This window comes from Artemia sp. Qi Xiang Cuo, chromosome 20 (assembly GCF_049724085.1).
Source record: "Artemia sp. Qi Xiang Cuo chromosome 20, ASM4972408v1, whole genome shotgun sequence".
NCBI lineage: Eukaryota > Metazoa > Arthropoda > Branchiopoda > Anostraca > Artemiidae > Artemia > Artemia sp. Qi Xiang Cuo.
In genome coordinates this window covers 34,482,462-34,505,390 of record NC_142813.1, presented here as the reverse complement: position 1 = coordinate 34,505,390, position 22,929 = coordinate 34,482,462, and the positions used below count along the sequence as shown (strand labels likewise).

At 35.4% G+C, this 22,929-nt stretch overlaps 1 protein-coding gene across 1 annotated transcript in view; it reads right to left on the bottom strand.

The window, feature by feature from the left end:
• The window catches only part of tweek (transmembrane protein KIAA1109 homolog tweek), a 371,152-nt gene that overhangs the window by 7,090 nt on the left and 341,133 nt on the right, over positions 1-22,929 (bottom strand). The window contains exons 58-59 of the mRNA XM_089106227.1: positions 5,907-6,015; positions 3,876-4,107 (exon numbers count right to left, since the gene is read on the bottom strand). Of these exons, the coding sequence (XP_088962353.1) occupies positions 3,888-4,107; positions 5,907-6,015 (329 nt within the window). The 3' untranslated portion in view covers positions 3,876-3,887. The remainder of the gene's footprint in view (positions 1-3,875; positions 4,108-5,906; positions 6,016-22,929) is intronic.

The window sequence follows — 22,929 nt, the reverse complement described above, 5'->3', positions numbered from 1 at the left end:
GAGACTTTCAACATCTGTTTCAATGAGTGATGAGCAAGTTGAACTTACATTTGCGAAGAAAGTGTTCAATACGGCTGACGATAGAAAAGTTCCATCGTCTTTTTGTACCTTCAGGTCACTGCTAACACTCTTACTAGATAGCCGCTTGACCTGTGAGTGCCATTTTTGGGGGTTAGCCGTCAGAAGTGGAGACACTTTATCACGAGCGTATGCTTTCTCTGCCGCCCTGTTAACTTTCACGATGTGGTTACGGATTTTCTTCGCGGCAACAGTTTGACCACTCGCGTGCAGCTTGCATCAGATCATGATTAGTGTTTTAAATTCCTTCGTTATTCAAGGCTTGTTGCTGTCACAACTGTTTTAGTGGGATTATGTCCATAGTATTACTTCAGGAGTAGAAAAGTTAGTGACTCGACTTTGAGCCTGATATCTGATAATGAACAAATTTCATCAAAGTTGAAGGTTCCTGTCCATCTCCTAAACGAAGAGATAGACTCCTTAGTTATGGGTCGAGTTGTAAACTTCTTCTTCAGTCTGGGGAAAGTAGTCTTAGCTTGCAAAAAGAATGAGGAAGTGATCAGATATTTGTAATGGACCGAGGGAATGGCGAGGGAGGTAATAGTCAGAAAGGTTGGTAAGTATAAGATATAAGATCCAGTGTACTACCACTCAGGTGGGTGGGAATTTTCACAACTTCCTGCAAGTTGAGCATGCTGGACAACCATTTTTTGTGAGTTTGATTGAAATCCCAGGTAAATACAAACGCAGGAGCAGCGTAGTGACGGCGCATTGTCAGTCATTGTCAACAAACGTTTGTAGATGATCCATCAGGTCTTTCTATTCTTAGGTTTCACGATAACACACAATTGCGAGTATAAGACACGAAAACTCTCTAGGGAGAGTCGGCTTGCATTCAGCCTATATCACTTCATGACAAGTGTCCGTAAGTTGGCTTAACAGCTTGCACGGGATGTCTTGCCGAATGTACACGCCAACAACTCCACCGCGGCACTGCAGGCCTCGATCACGTCTTTTATTAAAAAATTTCATATTGCTGTTTATACGGCCAGTTTTGTCAGTAATGTCCCAGCATTTAGTAACAGCGGCAATCTGACAATTCATCTGTTTGATAAGAACTTCCAGCTCGTCTACCTTGTTGTTTAGAGACCTCGCGTTGCATGGCAAGATATTAGGTAATCGCGTCTTTGCTGTAAATACTTCCGGTTTCAGGTAAGGTGGGTCTGAAGCAGTCGTTATGACTGGTTCTTCATATCAAGGTATTAGTGGAGGTGGAATTCTAGAACCAGAGCAGTTTCTTATACCAAAAATATTTATTTGTTTGTCCATGAGAGTCAAGAAATAATAATGGTTATCTGAAATTTCTCTTGTTTATACGAGATTAATAATACTAATCCCCCCTCCATGCCACGCTCTTCACACTAAAGTATTTAAGCATTTTAAACAGGGTGTTTTGAAAAGGAAACAGTCCCCCTCATACACGGAATAATTTCTGTTAGTTTGAAGTTATTAAAACTTCGTTATGACTGGTCGTTATGTCGTTATGACTGGTTCTTCATATCAAGGTATTAGTGGAGGTGGAATTCTAGAACCAGAGCAGTTTCTTATACCAAAAATATTTATTTGTTTGTCCATGAGAGTCAAGAAATAATAATGGTTATCTGAAATTTCTCTTCTTTATACGAGATTAATTATACAAATCCCCCCCTCCATGCCACGCTCTTCACACTAAAGTATTTAAGCATTTTAAACAGGGTGTTTTGAAAAGGAAACAGTCCCCCTCATACACGGAATAATTTCTGTTAGTTTGAAGTTTTAATGTCGCTCTTTAAGAAACTTTTTTTATTTATTCAATTTCTGATCGTTTTTCAAATAATACAAGGAAATCCACCTCCTCCTCCAATATAAATTCCTACAAGGAAAGCTCCCCCCATAAAATTCTCCTCTTGGGAAATTACCCACGTAAAATTTCAATCTCACTGCAAATTCCCTCAGAAAGTTTGTTGCTCACGATTCCACCTGAAAAAATTTCCTTAGCATACTCTCATTCGAAAAACACATGTTTTACATTTAATTTCTGATCACTTTTCAATTTATACCGGAAATTACCCCTACGTGGAAACTTTTTCCCGGACCCCTTTTCCCCTCCAATGGAGTTTTTCCGCATAAAATTTCCTCATGGAGAATCATTCCTGGCGATAATCCCCCATAGAGAAGTATTAAAATTCGATTCTTTTGCTGTATCTTTTGTTATCAAGTTTTTTACAGTTTCGGTACTACTGAGCCACATTGCTCCTTACTTACAGTTCTTTACCACGAAATGTTCGATAAGAGAAAAGATATTTATTTCAAAAAATTACCATTACAAGCCCAGGAGGGCTGATTCAAATTTCAGGTCAATAAACAGAAACAGGATAAACAAAAAAGCTTAAAAAACAACAATAAAATTAAAAACTGGCAAAACAATGTAAAGCAATTTACGAATGAAAATCCAGTCATTAATCTGTACTTAAATTCACATTTCATCAAATTCGTTAAAAAAAAAAAAAAATCTAAATATTAGTTATAAAAAAAAGTGAAAAAAAAAACAATAAAAAAAACAACAAAAATATGAATATAAAAAAATTAAAAGGGATATTAAAAACGTAGAAAGGAGAAAAAAAACATACACAAAACATGGGAAACACCTGTGCAAGTAATAGAATGAGAGAAAATAGCGGCACGTTTTGTTGATTTCTTCCGAAATGCAGGGGACTAGTGTTACCTAATTGTCTAAACTGCTTGCGAAATTGCTAGAATAGTTTCGAAAGTTATTTTCAATAATGTGTTATGTTGATGATTGAGGGATATTATTAAGATATATCATTGTAGGACATACTTTGTCACTTCAAACATCAAAAATAAAAAAAAATATGATCAAATATTTTAAGTTTTGTGCAATTACAATCTTCTTACTTCTCGTTGAAGGGGGGCTTACTTTTCCCTATGGCTTGCAATAGTGCAAATGATAAAGAAATAATAGTTGTCAGTACTTTTATTTTCTTTATCGTCATTTATAGTGTTTATAAAGTTATTTTGAAAGTTCTTTTGCATTGTGTTATGTCAATGAATTTGGTATTTTACAAAAAATATGTCACTATTGCCTTTGCTTTACATTTTTCAAAGGGATGAAAAAAAATCCTATCTTAGGAGAGAGGCTAAGCGTTTCTTGTCTTTTGTTTGTTTTAATGTGCTTTTTTTAGCCATTGTCAGGAATCATGCTAAACCTTGATGGTTAAGAACACAACGTTTTTGCATTACCTAATGTTTATCAATACGAAAAATGTAAAGAAAGTAAATTAGGTGGCACCATTGATATGAAAAAAAGTTCAGTTATTCTTAAAAGTTATAGCCATAATGCCATAATATACTATTTAACAACCTTCCTGTTTACATTCCTCAAAGCTGGGTTGACTCTGGCTAAGCTTATGGAGTTAGACCACTGGCTCCCGTCCAACCAAATAATCGACGAGACCCGGACTTGAACCCCCTTCCTGATGCATATAGGATTGGGAGTCTAGCGAGCTAACCCCTCGGCTAGGGTGGTCCTGAAAAATGACTTGAACCTCTGCAGATTCTTTAGAATTTTTAGAATTCTAAAGAATTCTAAAGAAACCTTTTTATAATTCTGGCCACAGTTTTAGGAACAGTGACAAATATCTTAGAAAAATTGGAGAAAGGATAAGCTAGCTCCAAATGGTAGCCAGGACTGGTTTAGAAACCTACTCAACTTCTCCAAACCCTTCCAAAATATAGCTATGTCTGTATTTCTGGAGAGTAGGAAAATATTTCTAAAACTAGAGTGAGGATAAACTAACCGTTTAAAATAGCTAAGACTGAGAATCCCTTTTCGTGTCAGCAGTATCAACTTTTTTAGAAATAAGCGTCAAAGCTTTCGCCATTAGAATGGCCAAAAGCTTGTCTAATGGATCCATTGCACCTCTTTGTAGCCACTTCGGAATTGTCGTACGCGCGTGCAAAAATCCCAACTTATTCAGAATGAAGTCAACTCCTATAGGTTGAATTTTTTGGCCAGTAAACGCAAGAAGCCTGAAAAAAGAGCATAATTTCTAATTTACAGCAGCATATCAAATATAGCCATAAATTGCCTGACTAAAACAATAGTAAAATTTATTAAAAAAAACTAAAAAATGTAGAAATAGTAAAAAAAACAACTAAAAAGTAAAATTTGTGCTAGTTTCCAAGAAAAAAAAACCTAAGCCATTTAGCATTTGCTTCACACTCAACCACAATTCCTCTAGTTTAAAATGATAAAGTAAAGCAAGGTAAAGCATGGGTAATCTAAATGTTTTACCAAATAAGAGTAAGCTTTCTTCGGTGTAATGATCTGTTGGTTTTGGCCCAGAAAGTTGGTCTTACTGACCTACAGTTGCTTCGTAACCATCTATACAATTTGCGTTAGTTTCCAGGGTGAAACAATACCCAATTAAACCCATATATCCTTTTATAATAGAATCAGAAACGTCTTTTCTCTTTTATTTTGAAGCGTATCTAGGCAGTTTTTACTTTTGGAAGCACGTTTACTATGATCTCTTGTTGCCCATCCGGTTTTCCATTCATATATGATGTCCTGTTTTTGCCAAAGATCCTATTTTCTTCAGTTTCCTATTTTACTTTATTTGATCACCGAACAAGGCACTTTTTACAGATTAGCCAGGATTGACGTTTTGATCGTCATACAGACGATATTGATTGCTGAACTGAGATGCAAATATGGGGACTTCCTTCAACAAGTTTATTCATCAACTTTAGAGATTTACTAAATATCTGTTAAGAAGTATTTTCGAGAATTTTACAATTTAAGCGCTCTCTAAGAATTTTAAACCCGTAACTCTCTTTAATTTTTAATCTGCAAAAAAAAAAAAACAACAACAAAAAACACGCACTAAATATAACAATTAGAATAATATAATGTGTTTCAATACTCATCCTAACTTATATTCAAGCGAACATATTAAGCGAATTTGCTTGTCAAGCAAGTGAATTGATATTATAATTGATTTTTTAGCTTCGCAAAGTTGGTTTCATCTCCTTATATTTTTCCACTGACAGATTCACATGACGTTTGACTTTATATTTTCAGCTATCTTGCCTTTCCTAGAGAAGGCAGGGGTGCCAGTTTTTTCTAATCAGTTCTCTAAATCACATTTCGTCAACTAAGCCAAGATGTATAATGGTCACCTTTCCAAGGTATGCTAAGTCATAGTTACAGGCATACATATGTCATATAGTCGAAATTATATTTGTATAACTCGGTTTTCATCTTGTATATCAAGAAAAAAAAAGTACTACAGCAATTAAAAAAAATTAATTTTATAAGACTTGATGATAGCTCTTAACTTAGCAAATTTTTCGGTATTATCAGCGATGATTCCAGGAAAATCAATTGGAACAAGATTTGCAATTTCAAATTCTTTTTTTCAAGGTTGACAACCATTTCTCGTAACTGTTGTTTGGATGAAGATTGAACTTACAAATGCTGAAATTTTTAAAAAGTGAAAAGTCGGTTAAATCATACCATACTGCTATCTCAGCACTTGATCAACAAAACCGCGCTTTGAAAAAAGACACAAAAAGTTTTATCCCCAATGTTTGAAGGTGGTACTTATAGTAATATGCATATCATTAAAAAAACACAACAAAAAAACGAAGGGTTCGATTTCATACTGTGGGTACCTTGTAGGCCTGTAGGCCTAAACTTGTAGGCCTGTCTTGATAGTCTGAGGCTTCAAATTCTCTATTATTTTATCGACATTTAGCTAAGGATAGGATACTCTAAAACAGTAGCAAGTACTTATCTAAAAAATGAGGGCTAAAAATAAACTCACCGGAATGCAGGCTCCAAATGCCATGTCTTACATTCGAATGATCTCCAGTCCTCCTCGGTAATAATTACAACTCGCTTTTTAGAATCGTCATGACTTGCAGCAGGCTCAACTACAAAATAAACTGATAACCATAACAACTCATATGACATAAAATTATGATCTACCTTGTCTAGTGAGAAAAATTGTCATTTGTAACTGATTCAGGAATGGTAACTATCATTTCGACTAGTCTTAATAATATTTTTTTTTTTTTTTTTACAAATTTACATGAATTACGAAAGAAAAGCCTGATACCCCCCGAAAATATAATCCGGTCTAAAAATGAAATATGCATCATTAGAATTGCTATTGTCGGGAAACCCGCTTAGGAGAACTCCAGCCCTCTGACTTGAACAAGGAAAATCACTCTTTTCCATGGGTAGCACTGATGTGTCCTCTCTTTGTCTTATTTCTTTCCTTCAACTCTAGCAGGGCACTGCAACATCGTATATGGGTGTTTAATGGCTCATTAGAAAGGAAATTGCTATATCTACGTGCTTTTTGTAAGTGCCAAAACATAATATCCAATAATCAATATATCACTATAATATCAATAAAAATACAATTTTTGACAATTCCTAACGGATGATAATTAACTTCGTCAAGCTAGAACTAGTGACGCCACTGTGCCAATGAGCCAAATTACAAATTAGTTGCGTCCGATAAAACTGACCTGGAATTTATAGAGAATAGGAGCTTTGACATAGGAGAACTTAAACGGGGACATTTAAACAAAAATTCTTCCAAAAATGTTCATGGTGATCATGATTTGTAGTTTGATTCATTCTGGCTGGTCTGATTGAAAGCGAAACTCCCTGGAGAATATTCTCCAGGGCTTTGAAGGGATTTGAAGGACTTTCAAATATGCATTTATAAAGTACTAACAAGAACATCTTAGCATCGCATAAACAGGTAGCATTATTAATTTAGACAGAATTTCACCAGAAATAGAAACTTTTTTTTCAGTTTCGGTCTAAAACACAGAAAATTCAAATATTGTATAATGTTATATATCTAATAGCCTATTATTTATGAATATTTGGTATCAAGTTATATTTAATATACATAATCAAATACAAGAAGATGTTTCTTTTTCATGGGTGGAGACAAATCTAGCTTTATCCGAAGAATAATAACAAGAAAATCTAGCGCCTCAAATTGATATCGGGCAGATCAATTCTTTTAAAAAATTTTCATTTTTATAACTTTAATTAATCATTTTCTTCAGTAAATTCAGTTGAATTTTGTCAGTAAAGTACAAATTATATTCTGACTTTTATAAAGCATAGGGTTTTAGAACCCTACTCATATTAATTTCTGCTCGTTTTGAGTTTGACTGTTATTTATTTTAATTTCTGTTTGTTTTGGGTTTCATTTATTTCTTGATACTGATTTGTGGTAGTTGTATGCTTGGTAGATTCTTTGATTCTATTTTTGTTCATTTTTGGTTTGATGGAGTTCTTTACTTTTTTTTTGAAAAAACTTATTTTGTGGAAATTTTTTTTTAATTAATCAAACAGTTCGTGGTAACAAACTGTAAGTAAGGAGCGACCCGGCTCAATGGTAACAGAAACTCTAAAAAACGGAATTTTGATACCAATAGATACATCAAAAGAATCAGATTTTAATTCTGATTTCAAATATAAAAGTTTCATCAAGTTTAATCTTACCCATCAAAAGTTACGCGCCTGAGAAAATTTGGCTGATTTTCGAAAAAAGGGGGAAAGACCCCCTAAAAATTATAGAACCTTAATGAAAATCACACCATCATATTCAGCGTATCAGAGAACCCTACTGTAGAGGTTTCAAGCTCCTATCTACAAAAATGTGGAATTTTCCATTTTTTGCTAGAAGAAAGATCACGGATGCGTGTTTATTTATTTATTTATTTTTTTTTTCTTTTTCCCAGGGGTGATCGTATCGACCCAGTGGTCCTAGAATATCGTGGGAGGGCTCATTGGAACGGAAATTAAAAGTTATAGTGCCCTTTTTGAGTGACAAAAAAATGGAGGGCAACTAGGTCCCCTCCCACGCTCATTTTTTTCTCAAAGTCACCCGATCAAAATTTTGAGATAGCAATTTTGTTCAGCATGGTCGAAAATATTATAACTATGTCTTTTAGGTTGACTTAATCCCTCGAAGCCCCCAGGGGGAGGGCTGAAAGTTATGAACTTTACCCAATGTTAACATATAGTATTGGTTATTGGGAAGTATACAGACGTTTTCAGGGGGAATTTTTTCTGGTAGTTGGGGCTGGGGGTGGGTCAGGGGTTATATGGAAGGATCTTTTCATGAAAGAAGTTTTCATGGGGGAAGGGACATGGCTATGAAGGGGGCGCCGGATTTCCCATCATTATTTAAAACAAAAATCAGAAATTAAATATAAAAAAAACAAGTTTTTCCACTGAAAGTAAGTAGCAACATCAAAGCTTAAAACGAACAAAAAATGTTAGCTGTATGATTGGGTTCACCTTCTAGTCAATGCCTCGCTCTTTAAGCCAAAGATTTTTTAGTACTTTCATAAGAGCTATTTATTCTAATTAACGGCCTTTGTGATTAAGGGGTCATTTTAAAGAATTGGAACAAAATTCGAACTTTAGCTTAAAGAGCAAGGTATTGACTAGGGTTACGTAATTTAATTTGTATATTACGTCAGAACCAAATTTCGAGACAGCCATTTACCAAAAGAAAAGTAAAATTTTTATGCAAATTTGTTTGCTTATTCAATGACGGTGAGCAAAAATAAAAGCTGCATTGACTAAAAAACGATCTTAAATTAAATAAAAAAAACAACTTTTTTAAACTGAAAGTAAGGAGCGACATTAAAACTTAAAACGAACAGAAATTATTCCGTATATAAAGGGACTGTCCCCTCTTCAAGGCCTCGCTCTGTACGCAAAAGTTTGACTCTGTCTCAAAACTTTTTCTTAAACAATAAAAAACTTTAGCGTAAAGAGCGAGGCGTTGAGGAGGGGACAGTCCCTTTCATATACGGAATAATTTCTGTTCGTTTTAAGTTTTAATGTCGCTCTTTACTTTCAGTTTAAAAAACTTGTTTTTTTATTTAATTATAGTAAAGATCGACCTCTAGCCTATATTAACTGAAATAATCTTATTGACAAGATAACTTGAAACAAACATCTTTTGAAAGTTGTTTCTCTAAGATATGTTATATAAAGGTCCGCATTTAAATCCTAAATGGGGATTTTGTATTATAATAAAGAACGATCGCTAGATCATAGTAACTGAAAGCCTACATTAACCTAAATTAACAGAAATAATCTATTGACAAGATAACTTGAAACAAACATCCTTTGAAAGTTGCTTCTCTAAGATATCTTATATAAAGGTTCAGTCTAGTTAATCATAAATGGGATTTTGTATTATAATAAAGAAAGATCGCTAGATCATATTAACTGAAATATAAATTAATAGGAGTAGCCTTGGCTGTAGTGGCAGCAATATCATCAATAAGCTTTTCTATTGATTGGTGCCCTATTTGACTCACTTAGCTGCTTGATTCTCTGAGGCTCGGCTCTTACTATTCAAACTAAGAAAAAGCCGTAGTCTTTTTCCTGTTTTTACACTAAAGAACAAACTCAAAATTATTGTAAAGAACTCCACTATCTTTATTTATAAGTATTTCGTTGCATGGAGCTTTTATAAAAGCTCCTAGCAACGTAGCTAGGAAGGTAGCAAGGTAGCTAGCCACCTTGGAAGAGGCGGTCACGTCCCATAGTAAAAACTACAATAGCCTATGAGTCCTAAAAATAGAGTCAGATCAAAAGAAGAAGTACACTAATAGAACCACCATGTCCGAAACCCCTATATAAGAAACTTACCGTCCCTTGACTGGAACAACAAGGGAAATACATTCACTTAAAAATCAAGAAAAGTGGCTGCAACCATTTATCATAGGGTCATCAATAGCTTCGACGTATATGTTCGCGGGATTCTGTTCAGTATTTTAAGAGAAAAGAAAAATACCAAGTATCCGAACTCACTGTAATAATCCAGATTGTCCATTGTGTGGAAAAACTGGATGAACAACTCTCAATGCAGACGAGTAGGCCTATTGCTGTCCCTTTTTTCCGTTTTCTCAAAAGAAAAAAAACAGTTCGGACGGCTTTTTCTCTTTTCTTTTTTCGTTCCTTTTTCGCGCTAAGAGCAACGACTAATCAGTAAAAAATAAGAATAAAATACTCTGTGGGAAGAATTCTTATTTTATACAGTAAGCGTCATTTGAGTTTTAGTGGGTTTAAAAAGGGCGGGGGGGGGGAGTAGAAAAGAGTGGAAGTGCTCCGCAAAGCGGAGAATCAGCACCACCTAAGTAAAATCAATATTACTTTTTTACAGTTGATGGGACTAGATGGGACTGGAGCCGACTTTTGATGTTGGAAAATTTAAAGATGCGGAAAACCACGCAGAGGTTATTCCAAGCGGATTGGAGGATATTTTCATGGTTCATTTACACATTGCAGAAATCCACGCAGAAATCCGTCCGTATCTTTTCGAACGATGGCCCAGAAAACGCTACGTTTTAATGCAAAGTTTTCAAATAAATGCATCAGCGCCACCTAAGTTTTCAAGATGAGGAAAAATTCTAAGAGAAGCATATTTGCTAATTGGCTAAAAATTGATCAGAATTAGCTGCAGTGCCTGTAGCTATCATCAAAACCTAACGAATGATATAATGTTCTTACCCTCCCTTGAAAGCCGTTGAGCAATATTTTTTATTAAGAGCCATGCCCTTAACAGTCGCTTATTTTCAAATCTTGTAAGGATACGGTACGGATTCCAGCTGTAAAACTTTACTATTACATGTAGAAATAAGATGGTCGTCAAGATGTCAAGGTTTTAAGAGGATTGCTTCTATTAAAGGACTAAATTAGATATTTTTTACCGAATAAAAATGAGAACTTGCTATTTTTTTGTTTCAAAACCACTTATGGCTGTCCAAGTTGAGTTATTTGTCAAAGAGCTTTGCAAAATTAGACGATCTCAACTTTTCTCTTCAAGGAAAAATTACTATATATTTACTTTGAATGATAAAATTTAAAAGTTTTATTTAAAAAATCAACACTGGAAAAAATAGGGTAGAAAAAAATTTGTTCGAAATGTTTACCAGCGTCGACAATTTTACTATCGAGAGACCTTTTTTTTTACTTTTATTGCAAAATCTATTGTAGATCCCCTGAAAGCACTAGATACAAAGTTCTGTACACATTTTACAGCAAATATTGATTTCAAAAAGATAGCTTGGATTCAAAGTCCGTTTAGGATTAAGTGAGTTTGGTCACCTGCCACTTAAGGCTCAAGAGGAATTCTCTAAGCTTTCGAATGACTCAAGCTTAAAACTACAATCTCCGTAAAAGCCCTTGACTGAATTCTGGTCGAGAACTAGATTCGAATTTCCCTCAATAGTTGATATGGCGCTAATTGTTCTTCCGTCCTTTAATATATTTAGGTAAAGTTACTTTGTCTGCTTTAAGACTTATTAAATCCCGATATTGTCCATCACTAAAAAATGTTGAAGAGATGTTACGTCCAGCAGTGTCAAACATTCCACAAAGATTTAATTTGTTATGCAATAAAAAACAAGCACATCCATCTCATTAAATTTTTTCCTGTGATCTCAATCTAATAGCCTACTTACCACTGGAAGACTCTGTTCGAATGTATTCAAACGAACTAAGACGGTCAGAATTTCCCTTTTATTCATGAGGTTGCGAAATCATAAACAATAAGTAGAAAAACAGGGAAATTTTTTATACAAGACAGTGGAACGCAACTTTAAATGAATATTTCGACCCTATATCCAAGGCCATCCTCAGCAAAACAAACGAAGAGAATAAAAAACAATATAAAAGAAACTTACATTAAAATTCAATCATTAAACTAAAAGGTTTTAAAAAAAAGATGTTTTAAAACAGCCCTAATATCATTACTTCAAGGAAGTTCAACCAGGACTCATATAGCCCATATAGCCCTCATAGAACCTATAGCCCTTGGATATAGGGTCGAAATATTCATTTAAAGTTGCGTTCCACTGTCTTGTATAAAAAATTTCCCTGTTGTTCTACTTATTGTTTATGATGGAAAGGCAGTATGGTCTTCGTCGCTATTGAGGTTGCAAAAATACAATTTTGATGAAAAATAGGGCATATAGTGTTTGAAGCTATATTAAATGCAGTGCCATTTTTAATTTTATATTTTTGTATGTTTCTAAACGAATTCTAAAACTATGTGTCTTCATTTGTACATGTATATTGTTATATAATAAATACATCATCAAAATATATTTATTTATCCTTCTTTTATACTTATATGGGGTCGCAAGAAAACTCGCAATCATAAATAGGGTCGTGAATAAAAAAAATATTAAGATACCCTGACTTAAATCAATTACTATATTAAACAATTTAATTATTTAACAGCTATTACTATTTATATAAGTTTAGCGTCGATTGATCCTAATTTTATAAGTTTTTTTCAAATAGCATAAAGGGCAACATTGAATCTCAAAAGCAACTGAAATTACCCTATATGTAACAGGGCATCAGTGCCTACAACTAGTAATTTTTACCCTAAAATTTAATTTGCATTAGCTGAAAACATTTTAAATTGCCCAAAAAAAACATTACCAGTTGGTGACCATTTTACCATATAACTAATTAAAAGAAAACTTTCCGAAAAATAAGTTTTTCAAAGAAACGTAAAGGACATTTTAAACTTAAGCTCAGCAGATACAAATTCTTCTTAAAATTCAAACTCAAAACGACCAGAAATTACTGTTAAAGAATAAATGAAACCCAAAACGAACAGAGATTAAATAAACAATCATAGCAAAAAACATACAACACGTAATAATATAAATAAATAAATAGATCTTAAAGCGAGTAATGCTTAGATTGAATATGAAAATCAAGCTTAAAACGAAAAAAAAAAAATTCCTATTGAAGTATAAATGAAACTTAAGTCTAAAAGTCTAAAACCTACTGCGTCATTGGCGCTTTACTGAAAACTAATTTTATGACAAATATTTTCTTTTGTACTTAATATTGAAAATAAACAAGCTTTCAGCAATTAATATCGTTATACATCAAATATTCAGTTTAATTTATTAGCTCTTTTTAAAGTTGTTCAAGACGAATATAGTTTCACTACAAACAAGTGTTATGATACTGCCGCCTTCCTTAACTGTAAATAAAAACCAAAAGCCTACAGCGTTATTGGCGTTTAACTGAAAACGAATTATATTACAAATATTTTCTTTTCCAGTTCTTGCAGCATTGGAAATAAAAATAAAATTACAGTTAAATAAATTCTTGAACTGATGGATCTTTCAACAAATAATATAAGTATAAATCAAATATTCAATTTGATGTTGTTTATACTTTCCAAGACTGTTCAAGACACATACAGTTTTCAGTAAAGCGCCAATAACGCAGTAGGTTTTAGACTTTTAGAGTGAGAGAAGCAGGGGATACCCAAACTCTTGTTTGAAGTGATTTTTGTTCGTTTCAAGCTTAATTTGCATATTCAATTTAATTTTCACTCTTTTTAAGATTTATTTATTTATTTACATTAATATCTATAGTATGTTTGTTTGCATTGATGGTTTCTTTAATATCTGTTCATTTTAAGTTTCATTTATACTTCATTAGCAAAATTACAATGAAATAAATTCTTGAACTGATGGATTTTTCAACAATTAATATCATTATACATCAAATATTCAATTGGATGTTGTTTATACTTTCCAAGACTGTTCAAGACGCATATAGTTTTCAGTAAAGAGCCAATGTCAATTTCAGTAAATTATTATTAAATAAAAAAAAAAAGAAAAAAAAAAAATGACGCAGTAGGTTTTAGACTTTTACATTGAGAGAAGGATGTCATACCCAAACTTTTGTTTGTATTGATTTTTCTTCGTTTCAAGTTCGATTTTCATATTCAATTTAAGTTTCACACGTTTTAAGATTTATTTTTTAATTTACATTAATATCTATTGTATGTTTGTTTGCATTGATTGTTTATTTAATTTCAGTTCGTTTTAAGTTTCATTTATACTTCAATAGGAAAATATTTTTTTGTGGTTTTAAGCTTGATTTTCATATTCAATCGAAGCATTACTCGCTTTAAGATCTATTTAGTCATTTGTATTATTACTTGTTGTATGTTTGTTTGCTATGATTGTTTATTTAATTTCTGTTCGTTTTGGGTTTCATTTATTCTTTAATAGTAATTTCTGCTCGTTTTGAGTTTAAATTTTAACAGGTGTTTCCATCTGCTGAGCTTAAGTTTAAAATAGCCTTTACTTTTCTTTGAAAAACTTATTTTTCGGAAAATTTTGTTTAATTAATTTTTGTACGTTTTTGATTGCAAAAAATTTCAAGTTCTTAAAAATTCCTTGTTTCAAAATCAAACTAAAAAAAAAAAAATCAAATGTTCATCAAAGTATCAAAACTGGTATCAAAGTTATACTATCAAAGTGAAAATATGGGTTTTTGTCAACCTCGGAGTTTTTATTATCTGATGTTTGAACTATTTTTAACTAAATGGCTATCTCAGAATTTTTATCGGATGGGTTTGGGGAAAAAGGGCGTGAGAGGGGGGGGGGGTAATTAACCTTCGGTCTCTTTTGCCTCTTTAAAAGTAAACTAGAACTTTCTGTTTTCAATCAAATGAGCCCTCTGTGAAGTTTATCCCTTCTATAAGAACCATATATATCCCCAGAGTATAACTTACAACGCCTGTCCCTGGGCCACGGGAGGGTGTGTCGACCCCGCAGTTTTAATATCTGATGGTTGAACTATTTTTAACAAAAGAGTCACCTCAAATTTTTATCGGATGGGTTTATCCATCTAATAAACCCAAAGGCGTGTAGGGCGGGAGGGGCTAGTTGTCCTACGATCTTTTTTCACTCAGAAAAAATGAATTACAACTTTTAATTTCCGTCCAAATGAACCCTCTCTGAAGTTTATACGAGCATCCCTTTCATAAGAACCACATACGGCCCCAGGACATAGCTTAAAATGCCTGCCCCGGGCCCTGGGGGGCTGTGTAGACACAAGAGTTTTTTTTTATCTGAGGTTTGAACTATTTTGAAAAAATAGCTCTCTCAAAGTTCTTATCGGATGGGTTTGAGGATAATAGGCATGGAGAGGGGGGACTAGTTGCCCTCCGATCACTTTTGACTCTTAAAAGTGAACGAGCACTTTCAATTTCAAATCATATGAGCCCTCTCCGAAGTTTATACGAGCATACGTACCTTCCATAAGAACAATATAGGTCCCCAGAGCAATTCTTAAAACGCCTGCCCCGGGCCCTGGGGGGTGTCAAAGCAGAAGTTTTTCTTATCTGACCTTTGAACTATTTTTAAAGAAATGGCCATACGTAAAGGAATTTTTGTTATATCATCTATGAACTATTTTTAACAAAATGGCTACCGCAAATTTCTTATCAGATGTATTTGGGGAAAAAGGGCTCGGGGGGGGGGGGATAGTTGCCCTCCGATCACTTTTGACTCTTAAAAAGGGTACTAGAACTCTATTTCCAATCAAATGAGCCCCCTTTGAAGTTTATACGATGACCCCTTCTATGTGAAGTGCCTCTGGGAAAAAAAATTAATGGAGTTTGGGAGAGATTAGCTGCACTCATATCACTTTTGACTCTTAAAAAGTGAACTAGAACTTTTAATTTCCAATCAAATGAGCCTTCTATGAAGTTTACACGAGCATCCCTTTCATAAGAACCATGCATGCCTTTAGGGCATAACTTAGAACGCCTTCCCCTGGGCCCTGGGGGGTTGTATTGAGACCGGAGTTTTTCTTATCCGACTTTTGAACTATTTTTAACAAAATATCTATCTCAAAATTTTCATAAGATGGGCTTGGAAAAAGAAGGCGTGAGGGGGGGGGGGTCTAGCTGCCCCGGATCTCTTTTGACTATTAAAAAGTGAGATCGAACTTTCAATTTCCATTCAAATGAGCCGTCTCTGAAGTTTATACGAGCATCACTTTTATAAGAACCATATATGCCCCAGGGCATAACTTACAACGCCTGCCCCCACGCCCTGGGGGTTATGACGACGCCTGAGTTTTTTTTATCTGACTTTTGATAAATTTTTAATTTAATGGCTATTTCGAAATTTTTATACTAGATGCATTTAGAGATAAAGGGGCGTGGGGGGGACGCCTCCAATCTCTTTTGACTCTTAAAAAGTGAACTAAAACTTTCAATTTCCAATCAAATGTGCTCTCTTTGCAGACAATACGAGCATCCCCTCCATAAGAACCGTATATGCGCCCAGGGCATAAGTTAAAACGCCTACTTCCAGGCCATTGGGGGTTTTGTCGACACCGGAATTTTTGTTATGATCTTTTAACTATTTTTAACAAAATGGCTATCTCAAGTTTTAATCGGATGCATTTGGGAAAAAAGGTTTGGGGGAAGCTGGTTACCCTCCGATATCTTTTGACGCTTAAAAAGTGAATTAGAACTTTCAGTTTCTAATCAAATAAGCCCTCCCTGAAGTTTATACGAGCATTCCTTCCATAAGAACCATATATGCCCCCGGGACATAACATATAACCATTGCCCTGAAGACTGTGGGGGGAGTGTCCTGCTCAAACATATAACTTCCTGCTCAAACAAACATATGATTGGATGTGTTTGGGGAAAGGATGGTCGTCGATGGGGAGTCAGATATCTTTTAATCCCTTTTGGCTAATAAAAAGGCATCTAGTCATTTGATTTTCTAATTAAATGATCATTTTCTGAAGTTTATGCAACCCCGTTTCCTGCAAATACCTTGTGGAACCCAACGGCACAGCTTACAGCCCTTGTTCTAAGGGTTGTGGCGGGGGGGGGGGGTGTTATCCTCAAAGACCTAATTTCCTGAACCCCAACTACGCTGAACAAAATGGATATCTCAAAATTTTGATTGGATGTGTTTGGGGAAAAGGTGGGCATGAGAGGGGGGTTAGTTGCCCTTCAATTAATTTCGACTATTAAAACAGACACTAGCCCTTTGAATTTCAAATTGAATGAGTCCTTTTTGAAGTTTCTACGACAAAGGTTTCTATAAGAGAATTATATGCACCCAGGGCATAACTTACAACCCTTGCCCTGAGGGCTATGGGGGAGTGTCCTCCTCAAAAACATAATTTATATCTGGAAATCAACTACGTTGAACAAAATGGCCCTCTCAAAACTTTGATTGGATGTCTTTGGGGAACTGGTGGACGGGGAAGGGGTGTTAGTTGCCTTCCGATCACTTTTGACTCTTCAAAGGGGCACTAGAACTCTCAATTTCCAGTCGAATGAGCCCCCTTTGAAGTTTCTACGACGACCCCTTCCATATGAAATGCCTCTGAAAAAAATAATAATAAATAATAATAAAACATTGGAGCCATTTGACCTTTACTATAGGCAACGCTATAGCGTTGCCTCTGACATCAGCTGGTATTACCAGCTTTTCATACTCCTGTTGCGTTTTAGAATATATAACCTGAAAATTTTATTATTTAAAGCAAATGTGAATAACTGAGCCCTTCCACTCCTAAGGGCTTAAAAATATTATCATATAGCTTTTGTGCTAGAGTAAACGGTAGCATTGGAAGGGGGGGGGGGTTCAACTCTATCGTAAAGAATGGGCCGAGGAAGGCAGTACATTCCCTCAAATATATGGTAATTGCTGTTTTTTTAATAGTTAAAATCCAACTTATTACTTCCGTTTGAAAAAAGCTTTTATTCTTAATATAATTTACATTTGTTTTTTATGTTTATAATAAAAAAGAGAAGTTTTTTTTAAATGAAAGTAAAGAGCGACCAACCCCTCTTTGAACCTCCGTTCCTTACGCTGAAGTTAGACTTTTTGTAACCGATACTATAAGAACGACTGCTCAATCACAGCGGTAATTGGAATGCGATTGAGTTATTTTGAAGTATTTTTCAAAGTATCACACGAATGGAAGATATTAAATCATTTGCGATTGCACATTAACAGCATTTGTTGCACCTAAAAATGCTTTGAGCATAGTATTATACAACTTTGGAAAATAGAGAGAGGGATTTAAGGAGGGGGCACCATCCCTCATATGCAGAGTAATTTTTGTTTGTTTTGAGTCTTAATATCGGTTTTTACTTTCATGTGTTCCATTTATCTGAGGTATCTCTCATAGAAGGTTTTGAAAACATGGACCTAAACTTACATCACCCCTTCTCCATACGTGAATCCATTGACCTCACCACGCTACCAATAATGATCTCTAAGACTGGGGTGCGGTATAAATACCCTTTCAGAAGTTCTCCTTTTCATTCAATAATATTTTAGCCCTTTTCGGGCCAAAATATTTCTTACCCTCTAAGGGCTATAGTGTAGCAATTTCCAGTGGTGGGATTTCTTTCGTTCCTTAAAAAGAGGAATAGATTTTTAAACGTTCATTCGAATGAACTCTGTTCTAATATTCTTCCTTAGACAAGGGAGAACGAATGATCACATGTGACATTCTTTTCTGGAAAAAAAAAACATTTAATATTTTTTTGATAATAGCTTTAGAGTTCTCATATATGTTTAATTTTATTGCAACATTCTCATCGAAACCCAACCTCTACGCACCCTCGCAATACTTACTAGGTAATCCCCCCAAGAAATAAGAACACCCTAAAAATTATTTGTAAATGACAAAATAAGAATTATATTCCCATTCAAATTCCGTTAAAAGGAGAGCTTCTGGTAGCTCTTGCCCCCTCCCGCTTTCCTGTGAAATATTCCGGCGGCAATCACGATGCCTCTGACCTATCCACATTTCGTGACGGTAAGCACATGAATGTAATCTTCTAAGTTACACTGATTTTTTTGGGCAATAAGAGGGGAGCTATCACTCCCTAGCATCCATACTACTGGTATAATTCAAATATATTTTCGAGAATGAAGGGATATTAGAGATTAATATCTACCACCCCCCCCCCAAAAAAAAATCCTTCTATGTTCACCATAATGTTCATGAAAGGCTCATGTAAAAAATCCCTTTCCAAGGCTTCAGGTGCAGCCCCCTCCCCCCACCTACACAAAGGTGCACCGGTTGTCCTCCATAACCACTATCGCCGCATATAATTTTATAAACCCTCAAATGAATCAACTTAGTTAAATGACTCTTTAAATTAAAGTCTACATAAACCGTTTATTTTGTATAGAGTACGTGCATCCTTAGAAACGAATGCTTTATCGAACGGTATTACTCCCTCTGAAAACGGAACGATTAATATGTAATTTTTAGATACTACTACTAACTACTCACCGCAGCACCAAGCCGCCTGGGACCAACATAGCTCAGGCAAAAAAAAAGCTATTTTTTGATAGTTTTAAAACAATTGGTTATCTCAGTATTTTCAATCGATAGGTTTTTGGGCCTATTTGCGCCACTAAATGGCAGAGAACGCCACTTCGATGCGGGAAAATCTTTTTGGCTACTTAAAGGGGGTACTGAAAATTTCGATTTCTGTACGAATTAGCCTCTCTCGATTTTCTAGAACCAATGGTTCAATACAATCACCCCTGAAAAAAATAAATAAACACGTATCTGTGACGCTTCTAGGCGAAAAAATTATAAATACCACATTTTCGTAGATGCGGGCTTGAAACCTCTGGAAACCTCAGAGTTCTCTGATATTCTAGATTCGATAGTATAATTTTCATTAAGATCACTCATCTTTTGTGGGCACTTTGCCTTTTTACAAAAATCAGACCAATTTTTCCTTACCCATAAATCTTGGTGGACAACATCAAGCTGCTTATTAAATTTTTTTATTGAAAATTTCCGTACAAAGCCAATTTTTTTATTTATACATAGTTATCAAAATATTTTTTTTAGTTTTTGTTACTTATTGCACTTAGTTCCTTACATTTTGTTACATAAAACTGTTTGATTCGGAGCATCACAGAATTTACCTCCAGAAACAGGGCTTTTGGTTCATTTCTATCTGTCTCTGTACCCTATTTTTTACCCTCTGATACTTTCAGTTCGAAAGATTCCTCTTCAAATATTCCAAGACAATCTGCTGGATTAAACGAGCCGTCCAGGTTATAGCTTAGAGGAGTATCGGGGAGAGGAGGGTATAGAGTCGGTCAATAAGTCAGTACCAAAACAACTCTCTGTTTTTAATTCAAAAAGTTGCATTATGCGGATATTTCACCTTAATTTTTAACAATAATCTCTTAGGCTTAGAATATAGCAGCTGAATTGGTTAGTTTGACATAAGGGAGGAGTTAGAAATCAATACAATTATCTCCAACAAAATTCCTGTGCCATCCAAATTCCAAAAAGGTAGCCGATAACACCCTCACATTTCCCTGATAAACTTTTTCATTTGGAGTAAGTTATTTGTCATATAATATAGATGTCCTAAGTATAAATTAGTATTTTTGTGTGTAAGTGGTTAATTATTAGAATCATTAGAATCATTTATTAACATAAAAGCTTTCGTAGTCAGGGTTTAAGTCCCGACTAAATCGCGCTATTATTTACAGAGTAAACAAAGACACAAAAAAATTATTACACATGTCACTTATTGTAGACAGAAACATAAAAAGGCACAAACGAATGGCTGAAGCAATTAGTGCGACACTTGGGCTGGGCTAGCTTTGTTGCTTTTGATCTTGTAGTTACTTTTTTTGTCAGCATTGGGGGTAATATATTTCTATGTTTATCACTTGTCAGAAGAAACTGGTCAAATTTACAGATAAGTTGAAAACGCGATCGTGGAGTGACGGCAAATTTAGTTGAGACAGTGCTGATTCGTAATCGGTGTACTGATCAGACAGTATGGCCTTCACCGCTCTTTTCTGGACTGATTCGAGTCCTTCGCTCATATAGGCAGTGTTCTGAACCTGTGGACCCCATACAGGGCACGCATACTCTAATATCGGGCGAATATATGTCAGGTAGGCTGTTTTCAATTGCGGTACTGAAAAACCAAATCTTCGCATCAGTAAAAGGGTATGCATGGCACAGTTCACCTTTTTCACTACCTCTTGGACGTGGAGGCTAAACAAAGAGTCAGCACTGAACGTAACGCCGAGAATAACTACCGACGATACACTTTGGTATGGTGGAGGGGGGCACTGAAAATCCCTTTTGAGAGGGTTAAATCGAAGAATTTTGGTTTTCGTTTCGTTGATTTGGAGGCTGTTTTCAGAACACTGGTCTCTAAAGTTGTCGATAAATGATTCACTGAACTGGGGAACGGTTTGAGACTTCTCAATGAGGTATTTTAAGAGGGTGAAAAGGTCATCTACGAATTTGATCCATTCGTCAAAATCGGCAAGGACGAAGTTGATCACTGCCAAGAACAACAAGGCAGCGAGTTTAGTGCCTTGTGGGGCACCACACGTAAGCTCAGACCAATCCGAATCAGAATCACCCGGGTAGAGACCATATACACTCTGTAGTCGGTCGCGTAAGAAATCTATTATTAATAAGAGAATATGTCTGCAAGCTCCCATAACCTTCAGATTGTTCACAGTAGTATAATGGCGTATCAAGTCGAAGGCTTTTCTATAGTCGGCTAGGAGGAGATCTACAATTGTGCCTCCTTGGTCAAGCCATTCAACAATAAGGTGATACAGACGCACAAGATAAATAGTTGTACTACTACCTTTCAAGCACCCGTATTGGTATGGATCAAGAGAGCCCTGGACTTGTGACATAAGTTCACGATATATAAATGATTCCGCTAACTTAGAGATGTTTGGAACTATCAAAATCGGGCAGAGTCGGTCGCAAGATTTCGGGTTTTCCACTTTTGTAATGACGCACATATAAGCTCTCCTTCAAACACTGGGGAACACTTGTTCGTGAAAACACTGGTTAATAATAGAGCTGAGTGGCTTTGCGAGAAAGATGGAGAACTCGCGTAACAACTTGACAGGGAGTTCACCAGGGTACGGCGCACAGTTTACTTTCAGTTTCTGAAGTTCCTTAAAGACGGCATATTCAGATACTTCACATATCTCATCAGTCCCGGTGTCAACAATGATACTCTCAATTTCTGAGTTTATGATTGATGGGTATGTGGTGCATATGCCGGAGAAAAAATGTTTTACTTCAGTAGCTGATGTCAGTTTGCCGTCATCTTTGAGTAGTCTCAGGTCCTTTGGCGTTGATTTCCCTGCAAGGGTTTTGACCGAGGAGTGCCATTTGTGAGGGTCAGTGTGCAGTAATGGCGTTATTTTCTCATTTACATACTGTTTTTGGGCTAGTCTGTTTAACTTCACAATTCTGTTATGCAAACTGGCTGCAGCCGCTTGATCTCCAGCTTTGTGGAGACTACAGCAAGTTTTTATCATCTGCTTGAGTTCGCGGGTGATCCATGGTTTGTCAGTGTCACAAACTGTAATAACTTTTATTGGAAAAAAATCGTGGAACTTTTCCAACAGAAGCCTGTTCAGCTTGCTGACTTTGACATTAATGTCGGCCTCTTTGCCATTGAAGAGCTATTGAAGACATTATGATGGGCCGAATTGTGGTTTTTGTTCGTTTCGGTCGTGGGATACTTGCTTGTGCTTCCCAGAAAATTATAAAATGGTCAGAATTCTGAAGGGGACCTAGAGATTGGGGAGCGTTATAACGATCTGCCAAGTTCGTAAAGATCATGTCAAGAGTACTGCCACTTTGGTGAGTCGGAATGTTCACTACTTGTTTCATATCCAAAACGTTTGAGACCCACTGACGACTGGTCCGATTGAAATCGCCAGCAATCACAAACGCAGGGGAAGCGTACTTGTGGCGCAAGTACATTACCCTAAAACAGACCTCATCGAAGTATCCAGGAACAGAGTTGTTGCTTGAAATCTGCAGTATTTGTTGTTTTTTTTTCTCTTGTTCTTATTCTGCTTAGTGTTTTTGTTCTTTTAATAAATTTCTCTCTCTCTTTGAACAAGTTGGGGTCGTTTCTCCAAAATTCTTTTGGAAACAAT